The following is a 16,965-nucleotide window of genomic DNA, read 5'->3' on the forward strand; positions in this document are numbered from 1 at the left end:
AAATTGTGGGGGAAATGCCATGGGAAATGACGAGTGTGGAGACATTACTTTGAGAAATGTGCAACAATTTAGGTGTAAGTGGTGAGAGAAAGGCAGTAAGCAATATGGTGGAGGTGCATGGAGGGGTGGTTAAAAAAAAATCCTAAGGCAAAGAATCCTCAAGGCATGGGATTCTTAATTTAGTGGAAATTTCAGTACCTTTCTGGAGTTGTTGCTGATAAGGATGGATCATTACTGAATTTGACAGGCTAAGAGGATAAGTTGAAAAATGAAATTGGACAAGGTTGTACAGATCCTATTGTATGATGTATTTACAAAACTTGCCTCACAAAGCCAGGTTCCTTTCAGGCAACATGTTTTCTTTAAGTCCTTGATTCATTTCACATGTATGCATTCTGCACTGGATAGGTATGAAGTACCATATCTGACCATCATTTTCAAATACCCTCTTGTGGTTTGAAATATTGATCTCTGAGGATCAATCAGCCTCAGAGGACTAGTGCAGGGGCAAGTATCCTTTTTAAAATGAGCAAATGTGAAATTGGCCCCCAGATTAATATCTGAAAGCTAGCTATTTAATAAAGTTTTAATTGTTAAAGGCTGATGAGCTAGTTGAATAATTAAAAGAAAGATTATAAATTACTGAAATTAATAATACAAAACTATCGTAAGTCTATATAATGGTTGTTCCTTCACTGTTCGTGTACTGTGATTTTATTGTTGTAATTATTTTCTCAGGTGTGCTAATTTACAAAACTCGGGTAGAATAAATTTGTAGATGTTATTTCTATAAGGTTTATTTTCAGTGTTTATTATGAGGGAGAGAGAGTGTATGCAAGCACACGCACGAGCTGGGGAGAGGAAGAGAGAGAGGGAGAGAGAGAATCCCAAGCAGGCTCCATGCTCAGTGCAGAGCCGGTCTTGGGGCATGATCCCACGACCCTGGGATCATGACCTGAGCCAATATCAAGAGTCGTACACTTAACCGACTAAGCCACCCAGGCACCCCAAGGTTTTTAGCGTGTAAAGCTAACCTGCCCATGGTGGACACATGTGAGAGGAAGAAGGTCTTTCCATGGCGGCTTGGACTTCTCTGGTCTTGGCCTACATGCTGCTGCTACTAACCCAGTTTCAGAGGGAACACACCTCTTGTTGTCTTCCAGTGTTGGACCAGCCACACGAGTTAATTCTCTTTCTGAATGGCCTTCTTTGGACCAAATATATGGTTATTCAAATTTATCTTGGGATTAAGGATATATTATATGGTCCTGAAACAGTTTTGCATGGAGAAATCTATAGAAATTCATAGCGATAACAATAGCTCTCATAACTGCTCGCATTCATTGAGGTCATCCTAGAACTTGGTCTGTATGCCTTCTCTGCCATTCAGGGAGATGCCTACTGCAGCCCGTTTTGTATGGTGATTACATCTCTAAAATATCATTTTTCTTCTGAATAAAAATAGTAAATACTCCAGACTTGCTTTTTTTAAGTATGTTGGAACATGGGTACATCTCTTTATTTTTATTTTTTAATAGATTTTATTATTTTTTTAATGTTTATTTATTTATTTTGAGAGAGAGAGAGAGAGAGAGAGAGAGAGAGAGAGAGAGAGAGAGAGAAATAGAGCCTGAGCAAGGGAGGGGCAGGGAGATTGGGAGAGAGAGAATCCTAAGCAGGCTCTGCACTGTCAGTGCAGAACCAGATGTGGGGATACAACTCATGAGCCGTAAGATCATGACCTGAGCCTAAACCAAGAGTCAGACACTTAACCAACTGAGCCACCCAGGCACCCCAATAGACTTTATTTATTTTAAAAAATGTTTTAATTTTAATTTTAGTTTTTGAGAGAGAGTGACAGAGACAGAGTGTGAGCAGGGGAGGGGTGGAGAGAGAGGAATACACAGAAATCTGAAGCAGGCTCTAGGTTCTAAGCTTTAAGCACAGAGCCTAATGCAGAGCTTGAACTCAACAGACTATGAGATCATGACCAGAGTCCATGGCCTGAGCTGAAGTCAGATGCTTAACCGACTGAACCACCCAGGTGCCCCTAGACTTTATTTTTTTAATACAGGTTTAGGTTCACAGCAAAATTGAATGGCAAGTGCAGAGAGTTCTCATACAACCCCTGCCCACCACCACTTACCTCTTCCCCACTGCTGCCCCTATGCCTCCCCTGATATCAACATCTCTCACCAGAACGGTACATTCATTACAACTGATGAACCTACACTAACACGTCATTATCACCCAAAGTCCAAGGTTTAAATTAGGATTTATGCTTGGTGTTAGAAATCTTTTTTAAAAGATGTGGTTTTGCAGTATTATTGGGTATCAAGAATTTATCCAGGGGCCACCAGTGTCAGGAACTAGGTTCTTAATAAATTCTTGATGAATAAATGAATGATTACAAGTTCTTGACAGAACACATGCAAAATATTTTTTTTTGTTTTTCTCTTCAGTTTGTATACCAAAAACAAAAATTGAAGATTAATTAAAATAAATAATGATAGAGGGAAACTCCTGTTCTTTGAGTATCGTGCTCGAATGGTCACTGATCTAGGGGGAAATAATTCCGTTTATTTCTGGTCTTACTGAGGGATGAAAAAGAGTTTATCCTTAAATTAATACTTGTGCTTATAGTATATAAAATTCTCATATACCTACTTAATAGGGGTTTTGGTTATTTGATAAGATTGGTTACTTCCATGGTGCATTATTACGTGCATATTTTTTTTCCTGTCTTCCATGGTTCTTTTATTCTTAACAGGGTTTGAAAGATGTGAGACTAAATCCACTTATTATTTAATTAATAAGTAATGTCTTGTAAATATTTCATGTCTTTTTACTCTGCAGTTCCATTTTTCACGATTCATTATAGGGAGATAATTCTAAAGGAATAAATATATATATATATATAAAACTCGGTTATGTCCTTTGTGGTATTATTTATAAAAAGGGAAATCTAAAGGTATTCATTTATTTGTGGTAAGCAGTGTTGCAGTGAGTCTGATTATGGGGGGAGTGGCGTTGTCTCATTCCCTTTTTTAATTAAGAAAAAAAAAAGAGGAGCCTTGTGTGGAGGAAGGAATGGAATTTAAGAGGTAGAATCAGCTATTCCTTCCCCAGGTCTTGAAATTGACAACAGTGTTAGCCAGTCTTCTCTGAATTTTTGGAACGGTCGATATCAAAGGGCCTTGTGTTGAAAATGAGTGTTACCAAAAAAAAAAAAAAAGAAAGAAAGAAAATGAGTGTTATCTGTAATAGACTGAGATCTGGGGCTAGTGCTGGTCGTATAGTAAAAGGAAGATAAATCGAAGGAGGAGGAGCTGCCAGATGGTAGCAGACTCTTCAAGGAATATTCAAAGTGTGTGTGTGTGTGTGTGTGTGTGTGTGTGTGTGTGTGTGTGTGTGTCCCCACTGGGGAACCTAAATGAATGACAATCAGTAAATTTATTGAGTTGCTACTATGTATCAGGCTTTGATCTTGGACATGAAGTTTAGAGGACAGTGAATGATGGCTGCCTAGTCTTGAATCCTTCCACTCCCACTTCTCCAAAAGTTATAAATCCAACAGAGAGACCAATTAAAAGTGCACATGACCCACATCTTTAAAAACATTAGGAGATGCCACAAGTCTGTGGTTGCAGAATGGGACAAGGGAAGCTTTAGACAGGTTTAAGAGACTGTGAAAAAGAATAGAGGGATGTGGAGAGCTGAGATGAAAGCACAGACAGAATCAGTCTGGAAAGAGAAAACTGGGTCTCCGTGTAGTTCACAGCAGTGACTATAGAAAAGATCAAAACTGAATGGGATTGGAACTGGCAGGCATTGGAAAGTATTGCCTATGGGAGAGATTCAGATATATAGCAAAAGGGTAGTACCCCTTGAAGACATGGCAGTGAAAGTAAAGAAGGAAAGACAAGGGAGAAATTAAGGATCCTATAGAAATGAAAAAGAAACAAAACACCCCAAACTCTTTCCCTTTCTCCCACCTGTACCATCCGTAATAACTACATAGCAGAGAGAAGAGAGGACTCTCAAACTAAGAGCACAGCACTTTGGATGAATAGAAATAGATCAAATACATCTGTATAAAACTGCTGCAAAAACTCAGAAAATATAAAACAATGCATTTCAGCTCATAAAAATGCTTTTCAAAAAACAACCATAGGGGCTCTTGGGCAAGTCAGTTGGTTAAGTGTCCAACTCTTGATTTTGGCTCAAGTCATGATCTTAGGGTTTTGGGATTATGGGCTCTGCATTGAGCTCCATGCTGAGCCTGCTTAAGATTCTCTCTCCCTCTCCCTCTCCCTCTCCCTCTCCCTCTCCCTCTCCCTCTCCCTCTCCCTCTCCCTCTCCCTCTCCCTCTCCCTCTCCCTCTCCCTCTCCTTCTCCTTTTCCCTCTCCCTTCCTCCCTCTGCCCCTCTCCCCCACTCATGTGCTCGCTCTCTCTCTCTCTCTCTCAAATAAAAAAAAAACCATAAATTGAAGAAAACTGTACACAATATGGTAATCTAAATTAAATTTTCTCATTCAGGCTCTTGGGTGTATGAAACCTAAAAATCCCACCTTGACTTGGTAATATAAAAGCTCAGAAGAAAAATGTACAAAAACCAAAATGAAATGAAGTAAGTTATTTGAACTCCCAGGAAATATAAAAGAAAAGTCAAATTGGAAATGAAGTGTAAATTACATGATGTCCAAGGGAAAATAGATTCAAATGTCAGGTGACCCAGTATACTAATATTTACATTAGATATAAATGGCCTAAATATCACTTAAAAGAGATTGGCAAAATGGATTTAAATTTTTTTTTAACATTTATTTATTTTTGAGAGACAGAAACAGCATGAGTGGGGGAGGAGCAGAGAGAGAGGGTGGGTGACACAGAATCTTAAGCAGGCTCCAGGCTCTGAGCTGTCAGCACAGAGCCCGACATGGGGCTTGAACTCACAGACTGCAAAATCATGACCTCAGCTGAAGTCAGATACTTAACCGACTAAGCCACTCAGGCACCCCATGACAGAATGGATTTAAAAAACACATGGCCCAATGATATGTTGTCTATAAAACACTTATATATTCAAATATAATGATTTTGGTAGGTTAAAAGATGTAAACAGATACACCATCAAAAGTAAGCTGAAGTGGTTATATTAATATCTGACAAAACAGGCACAGAGGTAAGAAAATTACCAAAGACAAAGAGAGACATTATATGTGGATATAGGAGCCAGTTCACAAAGAAAACATAGCAATTCCAAATGTATATCTAGTAAACACCAGAGCTTCAAAATACACAAAGCAAAAACTGGCAGAATTCAAATGAGAAATTGACAAATCCCCAATTACAATTCTCTTAGTCACTAATAGAACCATTATGCAGAAAATAGCAAGTGTATAGAAGAATTGAAGGACACGATCAACCAACAGAATCTAATTGGCATTTATAGAACTTTCCACCCAAGTTCAGCAGAATATATATTCTCTATACATCTGGCATGTATACCAAGATCAAGCATATCCTTATAATAAAACAAACCTTAACAATTTTCAAACAATTGAAATCATACCAAGTATGTCCTCTGCTTATAGTGGACTCTACCTAGAGGTTATTAACAAATAACAAGTGAAATAATTGGGGGATCTTCATCTAAATGAAAACCCTGTTCCTCTGTCCTTGATTCTGAATAGTTTTCGGCTTGGAAAATGGAAAAATAGATATTGATATGGAAAAATGATGATGAAATATATCAGTTGATTGTTACGCATTGTCTCTTTTTCTATTTTGTTTTACAGCCTCTCTGTTAAAAGGACTAAAACATGCTAACATAGTTCTGCTTCATGACATCATCCACACCAAGGAGACGCTGACACTTGTGTTTGAATATGTGGTGAGTAAAATAAGAATTCAGATTTTACAAATATAAATAAAATTCTTGTAATATTATCATAGAGTTTCTTATTTAGGTTGCTATATACTGAAGTGAGTATTTCATCCAGTAAGTTTGCATAGTTTTGAAAAATCCAGAAAAATGTTAAGATATATTATTTATAGATATAGATATATATTTATAAGCATAAATATATAATGGATATATTATCTCTTTATAACCTGTTGTTACTTTGATGTGCTGTAATTTTTTGGTTTATCAAATAGGATTAAACAGCACAGTGGTGATCATTCCATCAAAGGAAGTTCACAGACAATTTATTTTTCCTTTGGACTTGTAACCTGGTTTCTCAGAAGCATCCTTATTAAGGTTGTGGTTTTTTTAATTGTTGTTGTTTTCATGGAGGAAAGCCTGATACTTACAATTTAGACTTCATAGTTTTCCCCCTCAGTTGGTATTTCAGCTATTAATTAAAACTTCCAATTTGCATAGCACACAATGTAATGATCTTATTGTGCTGAGAGTATTACTGCTGGAAGACTTGGACTTGAACTCATAATTAATCTTTCTCCATTTCTCTTAGAAAAACATATGGTATTTATGTAGCACCACTTCAGCATTTAACTGTGGAATCATGAAATGTAACCATGATAATTAACATCCCAATTTTCACAGATGGATCTGAGAACATGTAATTTATAAGATACAAATGACATCGGTGGAGACTTTTATTGAGAAGAGTAGCTGTTGGTATTGTGAATGTATTAGTATCCCATTTTGTAATTATCACACTACTTTTTTAAAAATTTGAAATAGTTTCCTTTTTTAAAAATATATAATAGAATGCATATTTGCAGCATTTTTATCTTGCTAATGTCTGCCTGTGTCTGTTTATCATTTGAAAATTGTTGTCTTATGAAGAAGCCATTTCTCTTCTCTATTTACATATAAATGATAGATACATTTGAATAATATGGTAATGCAACTACAAGGACGGCTAAAGCTGAGCAGTTGAATATATTACATGCTACCAAGAATGGATGCAGATTCACACATCAATGCAAATATAATTTCTTTTGTTTAATCAGTGATTTTGGAGTCAATAACATATTCAGTTGGTTTAGAATTGGAATTTTTGTTTCCTATTTTCCAGTAGATCTAGTTGCAATATTGCAATTAAATCTAGATTTTTATTAGTATACTTGACTAACTTTTATATTTTATGGAAAATAGATTTCAAAAATGTACTTATTCCCTCTTCCAAAATTAGATAATTAAGCTAAAAGGAATAAAAGTAGTTTGGCCTCTAAAATCATTTACATTAATAGAGAAACTAACAGAAATAATATGAAAGTATGTCCTCCAAATCTTAAAAGAAAACTAAATATATTTGTGAGGCTAAAAATGTGTGTTTCAGATCACATGTCATTTGATGATTTTCTATTCTGTGGACGTTGCCACATGAAAGAAATTCACTGTCCTGAAATATTTGCTAATTGATTAAGGCTGACTTTTAAACATGTCCTGCAGTATTTGCTAACTGATTAAGACTGACTTTTAAACAATCACTCCTCTTTGTGTGAGGGAAATTTTCCCTGGTCCCAATTCTTTTGGAGCATCCCTGGTCAATCAACCACATAGTATAGTGTGGACATATACGGTACTTTTCAAGCAACATTTTTCTTCCTGACTTCTCTGGGGGAGATAAGCTTAACCTGTTCACTTTCAGAGAATAGGGCAAGTATGTGTCATTTATGGTTTAGGACTGCCCTGCCTTGCCTCTGCTTGGTTCCCCACTCCACCATTTCCTCACTTCCCCATTGTCCTTTGTCTTCTTCCTTTCCTTTCTTTGTCTTTTTCTGCTTTCATCTCCTATCCTTTGGCTTTCTTGGGTGAAGTACTTTTCGTTGCTACAGCTGAAGTTTGTTTGGGCTTTGTTTATTTTAAGTAAAATGTTTCAGTGGATCTCTGAAATCAGAATTGGGGTAGGGGTGGGGAAGAGCTCCAGGCTGTAGAAATATCTTACAGGAGTCTTCCCAGTTAGAGTGGAGGAGATGTCGATTCCTTGGCAGCTTTGGTCTATGTGGCAAGTATCCAGTATAAAAATAACTCCCTTGAATATTTCCTACCGGTTTTATTTTTTATACTGTTTTTGTTGTTGTTGTTGGTTGTTGTTTATACACATACTGATATCTCAAGAAGATTAAAGCTAGTACATATTTTAATGGATTAATCAGATTGCTTTCCTCACAGTATCTAGCAGAAATAAATTCTGCTCTTTTCTGGTGTGTTTCATAGCAGTAGAAAGGCAATAGTAATTTCAAAGCACGAAATGCCTTGGGAATTAGAGCAGATCTAGGTGAGGGATGTAGGCTAGGAAACAGGAGGGCACTGAGGGCCTGGGATGATGAGTGATAGATCAGAAAGGGAGGTGAAAGAATATTTCAGACAATTATGACCACAATACTAAAAATCAGCAACTAAAATTTATTGAGTTCTAGGCCAAGCATTGTGCTGGGGGTTTTACATTCATTATCATTTTTTATATTCTCAACAGCCTCATGGAAGTATGAATATCAGCACTTTACAAAGGAGAAAACTAAGGATTAGGGAGATTAGGTACTTTTCCAGGATCTTGTAGCATGCATGTAAAACAGACTCAGACCCATATTATTCTGATTCCCAATTGTAATGTTGTATCTCCTATTTATTTTTACAACTTTACTTAGATTGAGCTTTTGGTCAGAGGAGGAAAAGAAGAAATTTTCTTTTTCTTTCCACCACCCTCCCTTATCCTGCTCTTAAGATCCTGAGGGCAGTTAAATCCTAAATATACAGATAAACTGCTTTGTTGTTTAAATGACTTTTATGGACTGGTCAAAAGCCTAGTTATTTAAGATTTTATTTTAATTATGAAATGTTTTAAGTTTCCATAAAACAAACTTACAGGGGTGCCTGGGTGGCTCAGTTGGTTAAGCGTCTGACTCTTGGTTTTGACTCAGGTCATGATCTCACAGTTGTGGGTTCAAGTCCCACATTGGGTTCTGTGTTCACAGTGCAAAGCCTGCTTGGCATTTCTTTTTCTCCCTCTCTCTCTGCTCCTCCCCAGCTCTCTCTCTCTCTCTCTCTCTCAAAAAATAAATAAATAAACATTAAAAAATAGTTTAAAAAGCAAACTTATAAATTATATTATTACCCTTAAAACACTTGCGCGCGCGCGCACACACACACACACACACACACACACACACACAGAACCTTGTTATTTAGCAAGCCCTAAAATCAATACCAAACATTTTAATGTATACTTTCCTAAACTTAGTAATATTACCGTATTTAAAAATTGTTAACTTCAAAGTTGTTTTTCTAAAAAGTGTTGATTTTATACTCCATGTAATTAATAGTACCTTTTTTTTTTTGAGGAAGAGAAATGAAGTTAAACTGTGTAAGAAAAATCCATATACTATGACCATTGAAACCCTAGATATGAAAGAAAGGAAAAATTATTTAAGATTAACTAGGTACTATTGGATTTTTTCTTTGGATTTTAGTTAAGTGTTCAAGGTTTTTTTTTTTAAGATTCCTATGTAATTTGAGTTCCACGAAGTGGAAGATTCTTATTTATGATAGTGTACAAACTGTGTATGTGTATTTCTGTTCTTTGCTTTAAAAGAGAACTCAAAGCCTAGCTACTTTGTGTTATTCCCATGAATGACATTCTAGGTTACACAAAAGCCTGGCGAGGGGGCCAGAATAATGGAATAAATGATGAGCTGTTAGTGATGTGAAAGAATACTGGAAGAAATGACTTTGGAGGTCATTATGAAAACTGTTAAGTGGATAATTAGATATTGCTAGTGTAGGCTGTCTCTTATGTACTGTGGAAAGCTCCTAAAATGTCCAAAATTTAGATTCTTATACACTTTCAAAATGTGTAGATATAATCTGTGAGCTGCAAGGTTGGCAACATCCTGGGAAACATGCTGCTCAATTTGCCCATGTCTCAGTCAAGTAGCACATGGACCCCGGTAATGTGTGCTGTTTTGAGTACTACCTTCATGTCATTATTGTCAAATGTGAAAGAGCATTTTCACCAAGGAATGACTCAGTTAGCTTGAAAAATAGATCTTATTATACAGTGGTGTAAGACATTGTTATAGCTCTCTTTCTTCCTACATGCATTAGAAGGTTGGAAGAGAATTCCTATAGAAAACAGTGAAAGTGCAAACAATTTTTTTCTACTTAAATAGAAAGTTAAGCAACTACGGTCTGTCCCTCCTTCCCTCCTACCCTCCTTCCCTCCCTTTTTCCTCCCTTCCTCCCTTCCTGCTTCTTTCTTTCTTTTTCTTTCTTTCTTTCTTTCTTTCTTTCTTTCTTTCTTTCTTTCTTTCTTTCTTTCTTTTCCTTCCTTCCTTCCTTCCTTCCTTCCTTCCTTCCTTCCTTCCTTCCTTCCTTCTTTCCTTCCCTCCTTTCCCAAAGACAAGTGCCACATTAACCTATTTAACACTATGCTGAAAATTTTATTTTTTTTATTAACAAAATTTTTTTACATTTATTTATTTTTGAGAGACATAGCACAAGTTGGGGAGGGGCAGAGAGAGAGAAGGAGACACAGAATCCGAAGTAGGCTCCAGGCTCTGAGCTATCAGCACAGAGCCCCACATGGGGCTCAAACTCACAAACCGCGAGATCATGACCTGAGCTGAAGTCGGACGCTCAACCAACTGAGCCACCCAGGCACCCCCATGCTGAACATTTTAAAACAGATTCCATCAGTGGAAATATGAATACTAATAATACATGTGATCATGTAAATATATATTACTATTAAAGTGCATAACTGTTCTGTTGTGGTTTTTATAACATGAGATCAAAGTATGTGTAGCAGAACTCTTCATTGCATATTTATTATATATAAGAAGAAAAGCAACAAACATTATATTCATTGGAACAATCACTTTATTTTTTTTTTGCTGTGCTGTAAAACTAGTAAAATACTCAAAACTAATGTGTAACATTATGTAAAAACAATCTATATTACATATGAAAAAAGCTGTCTCCAAAAATTATGTAAAGTGATTGATGTATCATCAAAATTCACATAAGTTATTCTTATAGTACTTTTATTCTACAAAATACTCTCTTATACATGTTATTCTATGAGATTCCATCTTTAGCCCTTTAAGATACTTAAATCACATATTGTTATTACTCAGTTTTGGCTTTTTGTTACCCAGTTTTTTATTGATGAGGAAAAATAATGCTTAGAGACTTTCAAGTAAAATCACTCAGGTAAGTTATAAGGGTAAAAGCTAAGGCTTCTGTGCCAAAACCCTTGTTATCCCATCTCATCTTGTAAATAGCTGGTGTTAGGATAAAGAACCATCTTCACATTTTTATATGATGGTCTGAGATGTGGGTGATGTTCAAATATGGGAACGGCAGCTGAGAGTTACAGTCTGTCTTTCCCCCCTGCCACACAATTTACCTCATTATTTGGTTTCTCTACCTCATACATTTTGATTTCTAAATCTATGAGGAATGCTTTAATTTGCATGATTTTAAACCACATCTGTTCTCAAAAACTGTAGCTCTCCCTCACTGTTCTGGTTTCCAGATTAAACTATCTTGGAGAAGTTGAATATGTTTCTGCTTCCTATGAGATAAAATACATGTGCACATGTGCATGCACGTACAACTTTAAATGGGAGTATTTAGGGGAGGCCTTGCTGAGAAGGTGAGAAGTATTTAGGGACAAAATCTGAAGGAGATATAGGAGGAACACACATATATTTGAGGCAAGTGGTTGGATTCAGGATCCGTTTTCATGGATGAGCCGATAGAATTTGATGTGGTATTTGAGAGATGAAGAGCAGTCAGGAATGACCCCACGGATCTGGACTTGAGCAACTCTAATTGTGGAGCTGCTGTGAGGAAAGATGGGACAGACTGCAGAAGAAGCAGTGTGGGGAAGAACACAGTTCACATTCAAACAGGTTGACATGTGTATTGCATATGCAAGTGAACATGTCACAAGGCAGTTGGGTGCATGAGTCTGGAATTTTGGAAAGAGATCCAGGGTAGAAATTTGGAAGTTGCCTGGGCTGTAGATATTATTTGACAAGGTGATTGTATGGGATCACCGAGTATGGTGACTGTTTCCCTAGTGACCCTAAGTGAACCATGTCTTTGTATACTCACACCCTTGTGCAATCCTTACCCCTTAATCTAGACTGGGCTTGTGGCTTGCTCTAGCCAATAAAGCAATATGGTGGAAGTGACACTGTGCCAGTTGTAGTCCTGACAGCTTCTCTTTTGTGCTCTGGAGCAAACTGACCAGCTGTGTTAGAATTCCAGTTGTCCTGCTGAAGAGGCTAGATGGAGAGCCAGAGGCTCTGGATGGTGTGGAAGAAAACTGAGTACCTGAAACACAGTGTGAAGTTAGGCTCTAGGTACAAGACTCTAACCAAGCCATTTGCCCAGCCAGCCTAGCTGCTGGCTGCCAGATCTGTGATTGAATAAGCCATTTGGGGAGTGGGAGGGGGCCGTATTCCAGGCTCACAAGTATCACATGGTGATTGTCCCTGCTATGCCTTTTCTGAATTTGCAACTCAAGAATTGTGAGAAATGATAAGATGGTTGTTGTTTTAAACCATTAAGTTTAGGGTTAGTTTGTTGTATATACTCAGTAATTAAAACACCATATGTTTTAATGAATGAGCAGAGAAAGTGGAAGAGAATGTTATGGACTGAATACTGGGACATTCTACCATTAAGGGTCATAATGATGAAGAACTATCAACGAAAGGATACTGAAAAGAAAACACCAGTAAGAAAGGAAACTATTCATGAACTCAGATAAAGCTGTTTCGTCTGAGACTGAACGCAAGAGCAGAGCAGGGGCTGCCTCTCCAGTGCCTAGCAGCATGTCTGGTGATAGGTACTTAGCAAATGTTTTTGATATGAATGAGTGAGTGACATTTGAAGCGGGAAGAACAAAAGATTATAATAGTTTCACCAGTTAAGGCAGACAACTGAGAGAAAGCAGAACTACTAATTCATGTTTCAAAATATTTCTTTATTAAGAAAATTTTTTTCCTTATTTTTCTTTACTTTTATCTACATTGCATCTTCAGTTTCCATCTAGAGTCTTTTTTTTCTCTCAAAGCAAATATTCTTCCAAGCAGAAGACTTAGAGCAAATCTGACTCCATAGCAATGAGAGTGGGCCTCAGACAATGGGATAGTCAGAAGCCACCTAGTTGTGTCAGAGGAATTAAAGGGTCTGGCTGCTCTGAACAAATGTACCAGTCAGAGTTCTCTCTTGCAAGCAACAGAAATTCTCTTTGGCTGAATTAAACAGAAAAGTTATTGAGAGGCTATCATGTGGCTGACAGACCTGCTGGGAAGAATTTAAAAATCAGCAGGAGCAGTGAGAAGCTGGATAGCCAGACCAGAGCCAAAACCATGCTAGGGGACTGTTGCCACTAGGAATGTTGACTCCAGACATGGTCTCTTATTTCACTGTCCTGACTGTCGTGGGTAACTGGATGTTATTACCTCTGCTGACGATGGCAAAACAGCGTGGATATTCTCCCTGATTCTATGGGTTGTTAGCTCTTACTGCTGACTTAGAGTTGGTTGTGTTTGGTTAAGTGACACTAGGTCTCATGTCCATGTTTTGACTGCACACACCCCTCAGAGAGTGGCTTTTGCAACAGCAGCTGGGCCTTGCCTTCCACCAAAAGCCATAAAGCAGGGGATCTTCAAACATAGGTAATACATTTGTGTACAGAAGACACTTCACTCCCGTGCTCTTTCCAATCCTCTCTCCCCAAAAAACACCTCATGAACATCCACCAGAATAAGCTTATGATGTAGTCCTGGATAAATTGCATCTAGAATGTGAAAAGAATCACAGGTGGTGTATTCATAGAACTATTGTGTATAATCTTTGAACAATCAAGAATGAAGGTGGTTTTTAACAGGTGGTGGGGAACTAAGCTCTTGAATCTATAGAGGTGTAAGCACCCTATAGAGCATTAATGAAATTCAAAACTAGAGTTTTGTACATTAAAGTCTAATAATCTTCATTCCCTTTTAGTAAGTAGCAGTGTTATTTCCTGATTTCAGTAAAGCTTGTGGCAAGGACTCATGACATCCTTAGAATAAAATTGAAATCCAGATGTTAGATTATTATTCTTTCAGTTTATTACTGGATAAACAACTTCACCCAAAGCCTATTGATTAATGAATTGACATCGGGGTGGAGAAAAGTTTATGAGGGTATGCTGGAGGGCACTGTCTTTGACCTTGTTCTGTTTGAAATTTTTATTAATGACTCAGATGAAGACATGGTGATGATGTGCTTGACCTATTTGTGGGCTTCATAGCTGGGAGCCATAATTAACACTTGGGGTGATGGAATCAGGGGTCAAAACAGAATCTGACAAAAGAATCTGACAAAATGATGAGTAGAAACTACAGTCTGAATTGCTGTAGGATAAGTAAAACAATGTTTTTGGTTAAAAAAAAATAAACAAGCCCAAGCTAATAGGGAAAAACAGGATGGAGGAAGTTAACTTCAAAATAGTTCATATGAAAAAGACTAGTAATTTCTTTGCCTTAGCGAAGGGAAGCAAACAGGAGCATGCACCTAGGATGGCAGGAGGTCTGTGAACCATGTATATCACCAGTTATGGTGCCAGGAAGACTTATTCTGGAGGATTAGGCATACTAGAGAGTAGAAGAAAGGTAATGTGTGTATTCCAGACAGGATAGGAAAGCCAAGTATGAGAATTCTGGGGAGGCTAGTCTTGGCTTAATCCTGGGAAAGATTTGCTAATGTTTTGTGTTACTCGTAAGTTAACTTCAGTGTCTCAAAGTGTAATGAATGTCTTACCACTAAAAGTATTCAAATAGAGGGTAAGTGGATCCATATCAGAAATACTGTAGGAAGGGTTCCTAACCTGTACGCTATGTAGGGCAATTGAAATAACGTAATTTAGGTATGTTATTTCATGTTGTCCCAACCAAAACCATGAAGTAAGTAGAAGGTTTCTCCATTTTGCAGATGAGGAATTTCATGCTAAGATGTCAGATACTCCATGTATGCCCTTTCCAGTGACTACATAATACCATCTCCTGTGTGAAGTGTGAATCCAGGTGGCTTAAACTTTATATAGCAAAGGATTGACCCAAGTTTTTGCAACTGTTATGTGAACTCATTTCATTTGGCATAATTTTTGGAAGGAGAAACACAACTTGTTATGATCATTCACTTATTCATTCATTCATTCGTTCCTTCATTCCTTCATTCATTTTTCTCCTCCAACATGTAAGAACTGTCTTCCAGGGATTATCCTTGAGCTCTAGAGATACAAATATATATCCGTTGCTTTTAATGAGGCTGAAGTCTTGTCAAGGACTGTGATGTTAGGCTAGATAGTGTCTGTGTGCCATTTGGGTAATAAGTTGCTGTCACAGATCTTCCTGTATTGTGGGACTGGAACACATTTGTGTTTTAGGGAAAACAGTAAGAAAACCAAATTTGACTCATGGACTTTTCTTTATGGAAGAATTTCAAGAATGTTTTAGTTTCATGTATGGAGAACTGGTTATGCAGTGTCATACTGTGATCTTATATTCCGAAGAGGGGTGAGTTGTCATTCAGATCTGAGCAGCAAACATGAACAGATGTAAACATTGTGGATGACTGAACGTGCAGGCGGTGTAAGATAGAAGAATTCTGAAGCATAAGGATGAACTAAAGAAAGGAAAACGAAACAAGCTTGCTTTCAATCAGTGCTCTGTTATAAACTTCTCATTTTGTCTAATTGGTAGGACAAAGTCAATTAACTTCTTTTCTATCCTTTACCCTAATGGCTTTTTCTCATGTCACAAAGAATCCCGATCTTTTTGAGTCATTTTCCACTATGTTTTTTCACTATCATGTTGAGTGCTGGGATTTCAGTTTATTTTTTCAGTTGATATCATATCTATCTTCTCTGTGTTCTAGTTTTATTTCATATCATTGCCGTCCATATTAGGAAGTCCTAATCATAGTTTAGTATTTTAATTTGCACGATTTAAGATGGAAGTGTATACGGTCTCTAAATGTTGCTATAGTAAAAGCCTGGTTATCCACAAGAACATACAGTTATGAGTACCTTTCTATAGATGTGACTGCTTTTATGAGAACTCACTTCGTGTCTATGGGCTTTTTAATTTTTTTAATTATTTTTCTTATTTTAATTTTGAATTTCATCATTTAAGCTATAAGCATATATTGGGGAAGCTGAAATAATATGTGATATGTGAAGAGAGTACACTGAAAAAGAGACTTTACTGTTGGAAGGAGAGCATAGGGAAAGTAAGAACAGAAATAAAAAGAGAATTCCTTTGAAAAGGAAAGAACGTATTTTGCATATTACTTTTTTGGATTTTTTTTCCTCACAGGAATTATTTCAATTTTTCTTAAGTTAAGAAAACAATAATCTTGAAAAAACTGAACGTGTTTCGGGGGGCAGGCGGAGGCAGGAGACTGATGCATTAGATGTAATAAGACTGACAATAATGGTCGACTCAGAGAGAGTGGAGTAACATTCCAGCTAAGGTACTAAAGTTGCCATCTGATGAAGGTACCCAAGATCAATAATTCCAGTTACCTTCACATTATGTTTGATTAGAGCATGAAGTAGTTGAAGAAAAAATTATTAGCAAATTTATCTCTCAGTGAGAAAATATACATTATTTTATATCATACAATATGAAGTGTCTGCAGCTTCTCACTAGTGTTCAGGATCAGTAATTTGATAAATACATTGCAGTATAATGACCGCTTAGGATTTTCTCCTCATTTTATTTTGTTGGTGTTGTTGCTGCCATTATTTCTTGCATTTCAAGAATATTTAATTAACATCATATAATGTTTTAATCTAATATGTGTTTTGTGCTTTGTTAAAGGGGGTGAAATCCACTCCAGGTTTGAATCATTATTTTTGCTGATGTGACTGCTGTTTTTATGTGAGTTATACATCATATGCATATAAAGAGTCAATTAGTTTCAT

At 36.9% G+C, this 16,965-nt stretch overlaps 1 protein-coding gene across 4 annotated transcripts in view; it reads left to right on the top strand.

Moving 5' to 3' along the window:
- Positions 1-16,965, top strand: part of CDK14 (cyclin dependent kinase 14) — a 600,313-nt gene that overhangs the window by 238,949 nt on the left and 344,399 nt on the right. For all 4 annotated transcript variants that reach the window (XR_006211062.1, XM_042966088.1, XM_042966101.1 and 1 more), the window contains exon 6: positions 5,803-5,897. Coding sequence is in view for 3 of the 4 variants with exons in the window: in XM_042966088.1 (XP_042822022.1) it covers positions 5,803-5,897 (95 nt within the window). In the remaining variant the exon portion in view is untranslated. The remainder of the gene's footprint in view (positions 1-5,802; positions 5,898-16,965) is intronic.

This window comes from Panthera tigris, chromosome A2 (genome assembly GCF_018350195.1).
Source record: "Panthera tigris isolate Pti1 chromosome A2, P.tigris_Pti1_mat1.1, whole genome shotgun sequence".
NCBI classification, from domain to species: domain Eukaryota; kingdom Metazoa; phylum Chordata; class Mammalia; order Carnivora; family Felidae; genus Panthera; species Panthera tigris.